Consider the following 4018-nt stretch of genomic DNA (forward strand, 5'->3'; position numbering starts at 1 on the left):
CGCAAATTATAAACGTACTCTTAATAGTACGAGGAACTTAAGATTCCTAAATGTACTCTTAATAGTACGAGGAACTTAAGTCTCCTAAATGTGCTCTTAATAGCACGAGGAACTTAAGTTTCCTAAAATGGTTTTTAATTGTTTAATTAATTAAACCTTTTCCATTTAACATATCAGATATTTGGATGAGGCCATTAAAAGGCCTCAGTAAAATGCCAAACATAAAAGAGTTGGTCTAGTTCTATTAATAGAGCTTTATTTACTTTCCAATTTTATTTATATCTGAATACTTTGGTAGCGAGATGGCTCAACCGAATATAGGTTTCTAGGGACTATTAACGTTACCTAGTTGATCCTCTGATAAGCCAACCAGATGTGCCAGTCTGATGAAGGCTAAGTCGGTAATTCTTGATAGTGGCAAGTTATTGGTTAAGACAATAACTAAAGACGTCAAGAGTATTTTTATTTATATTTATTTTTTCTAAAGATAGGATTTTATGAGTCTATCGGATTCGCCTCAGAATAGAGCGACAACGAAACACTAAATAAAATCCCTTCGGCGGAAACAGTACTGAGAGGATTATATATAGGCAATGTCTCAGCCTCACAATCCCTCAGAGTATTGCTGTTTTCACGAGGCAAACCTAACTTTATTTAACTTCTCATTTCGTTTATTTATATCGATATTTACACGATATATAGAATTTACCTCCGCGTTTATTTATTCTAAGGCATTAGTATCGCCTTTATTAGACCGAATCTTACAATGTAAGGTTTTATGTGTACTTGGTAGTTGGATGTAGAGTGGCTATAATTGAAGCTAACTCGCTCATAACCTACGCGTGTACAGTTGGATGGTAAAGGGCGCATTTTACTTAATATGGTATTTTGTGGTTTGATGTATGGCTGCGGTGCTAGGCTTAGAAGTAGTTTACCAAGTTGATAGTGGTCCTTTTTTCTTAGTGTATTGGTAGCTGAGGAAGGGTGTGTTTTATATGAGGTGATCAACTCTTTAGTTTTCTAAGGGCATCAAAGTGGCGTTTAGCTAATGGTTTGCGTGTACATGATGTCTGGTGCAGGTGTGTGTGATTGGGCATAGGGGTAGTTTGTATCCGCCTAACTGCATTCATGAGGTGATATGTGTGTATACAGGGTACTGGTACATATTCTGAGTGTTCTTAATCCGGAATTTCCCGGAATTTCTAGCGACTGTGACTTGTCTGTATAGTCGAGTTCAATCGTTTCCGTCTTGTATGTTGGATTGTTCTTTCCCCTTTATCTTGTTCTCTTACTTACTATTTGGTCGTCGTAACCCTTCTCTTCTTCCACTAAAATCGTGTATATCTTATGGTCAATTTAATTCATTTACAGTTAAGAACGAAGAGGCGCGATGGACAAGATCCGAGCGGAACACTATTATAGCTCAGATTCGCCTGAGGGATATATCTGTTCCGCTATATAATCACTGCGGCATAATTGTATGTTGCATGTATCTGCACATACTGTATCTTCATATTCGTACATTTTCACATAGTTACATGAAGATTCACATATGGAAATACTTCCGATTTATTTGCGCATTTTTCATGTACCTTGCTGGTTTAAATTTAAAATACATCAATAATACATTTCATATACATGTGTTGTCCTTCGCATCTATTTGTATATGTATATCTCCGTATATTTGCGTATATATGCATATAAATTTATGTATGCTCATTCTGGCCCGTGCATTTGGTCTGTTTTTGTGATTACGCATACAATGTTGATATGTTCGGAACAAACTACTGCAGCCTTAAAGTAGAGCAGGAATACTGTATCCTTTCAATTTTTTCTTGCGATCACCTATCACGCACACCTTGCACCAATCAGTTTGACTGTTCATTCCTTATTCATATTATGATGCTACTTTCCTATCACTTCTATATTCATAGTGTACGGCCAATAATGAAGATGACATGACTGTGATTAAGAAGAAGATCAGGAAAGCAATGCTACGCTGGCACCCGGACAAATTCATCAATAATTTTGGCAGCAAGTTCTTCGAACCCGAGAGGTGTGTACATCGTAGTCTGTGTGTGTGTGTACCACGAAGGGACTACTGAATACCGGGTATACGTTTTGTGTGGACGGGGAAGTGTTCAAGCTCATGGGGACGGTGTGTTTATAAAATTCTTGGATTATTCACATGCGATGTGCGTGAAGACTGGCGTTGTCGAGGCTGTGGTAATCATGAGCTGCAACAAAATCTACATGTGATCTGGGGCGCTGAATTAATTGGAGACACCAGTTACAGGACGAGAGGGTTGTTGCCTATCTCTTGCTTTCTTATATTTGGTTCTGGCTTTCAAGCATCGCAAGGGGTTTTTTCAACGGTTCTTTGTACCTTTATTTTATGCGATATCTGTATGACACTCAGATGGACACTCAGATACGCACACAATCGTATGGGTGTGTGACAGCATTACTCACGGAACATTTGTTCGAATAATCTTCTGCAGAGACGATATAATTAAGGAAGTGAATAGGGTGTCGCATATGGTCAATAAGGACAAAGAACGATTGGAGAATACAAGCTATGCAGGCAACTTTCCTTGGCGCTATCGATATCGTTAGCTAAAAGAATATATAAAACAAACAAAATATAAATATGAATCCCAAGTCAGAACCAGGATGAGTAACAGTCCTCGGAATCATGCCGAGGTCGAGAGTGAGTTGGGCCGGCTGTGATCGAGTTTTGTCCAGATCAGTTACCACTTTTGACCTGTTCCGTTACTGCTCCAATGAATCCGACTTTCTCTAACGCGTTCTTCTGATTGGTCACTGGTGTATGAAGATTAAAAAAAATGCGACAAACATTCTCATCAAAGCGCATACATGTACACCGTCAATCCTAGCACTTATGCCCTGCGGAAAAACCGGCAGGACAACAGATGGCTTTTGACGTTGTTCATAAAAATATTTGATCCCTTTTTTTCTTAGCTTGTTCTATTAGAGCGAGTCTAAACGATTTAATATTTTCATTTTTGTAAAACCCTCTTGCCGAGGATAAACCAGATAACCCGTTGGCGGGTTTTGGGCGCCCATCTTTCGTGTGGGTGAAAACCCTCGTCGTTACTCCTAAGTGGTTTTGGCGCACCACTTTCGTGTGAGCCAACGAGATCAGCTTTAGTCGTCGGCCGGACTATAAATAGCTACAACGGTCGTTCACAGTGTCACTTCTTTGCTGCGTAACATGCGACCGACCTTAGTAGAATAAACCTAGACTCGGACTTACGTGTGCTTCATCAACGCTTCTTTGGGCCTTTACAATTGTACTAAAGGTCGCTGTGCTACTTACAGCAATACGAGAACCTTGGATCTTGCTGATTGCCATCATGGTACGTAACAATAACAACAACAATTCTACTCAGCAATCTTAACCAAACCCTTGGGCCCAAATAATCAAAATCTGAACCACAAAAACCAGAAATTATGTGTACACAAGACGGGGATATTTCATCCGAAACTTAAAAGAATTGAAATCTCAACCGAAACCTTATAACGTAAATTAATTTCAATATTGTGGCTAAGGGAGGCTTTATAACCCCGGTTGAGCACCTCCAACCAAAAGAGCTAGGATTTTACACGCAACAGGAACTAAAGAATCGGCATTAATGTCTGTCAAGCATCCATTTGCCGTATTTAGACTAGTATGGCAATCTAGTTTAATGTCAGTAAATAAGGTATATGCTGCTGTACGTAGTACGGGAGAGATTATTTGAAAGGTGGTAATATATCCGATAAGTACTACCTTACAAGCTGTCTATTTATAGACTCGGAAGGTAAATAGTTCTCCATCACAACTGGAGACCCTGCTTCTATAAACTATATATCCGTTATACGGTTCAGGCGTATCAATCTACATAACGTGCTGTGCAAATGTAGAACCAGTCACGCGGGAGAAGAGTTTTCACCATACCTGGCGTGACTACATTTGTCAGACCGAGGCCTGTCAATGCATCACGGCCGACCAACC

General features: G+C 39.5%; 1 protein-coding gene across 1 annotated transcript; it reads left to right on the forward strand.

The window, feature by feature from the left end:
• Positions 1-1066: 1066 nt before the first annotated feature.
• On the forward strand, positions 1067-2616 carry SARC_00557 (hypothetical protein; the record flags this gene model as incomplete). The annotated part of the gene is made up of 4 exons (XM_014305742.1): positions 1067-1079; positions 1372-1478; positions 1935-2056; positions 2502-2616. 4 exons carry the CDS (start codon positions 1067-1069, stop codon positions 2614-2616), a joined length of 357 nt encoding a protein of 118 aa, XP_014161217.1.
• Between the last annotated feature and the right edge of the window lie 1402 nt (positions 2617-4018).

This window comes from Sphaeroforma arctica (assembly GCF_001186125.1).
Source record: "Sphaeroforma arctica JP610 unplaced genomic scaffold supercont1.18, whole genome shotgun sequence".
NCBI lineage: Eukaryota > Ichthyosporea > Ichthyophonida > Sphaeroforma > Sphaeroforma arctica.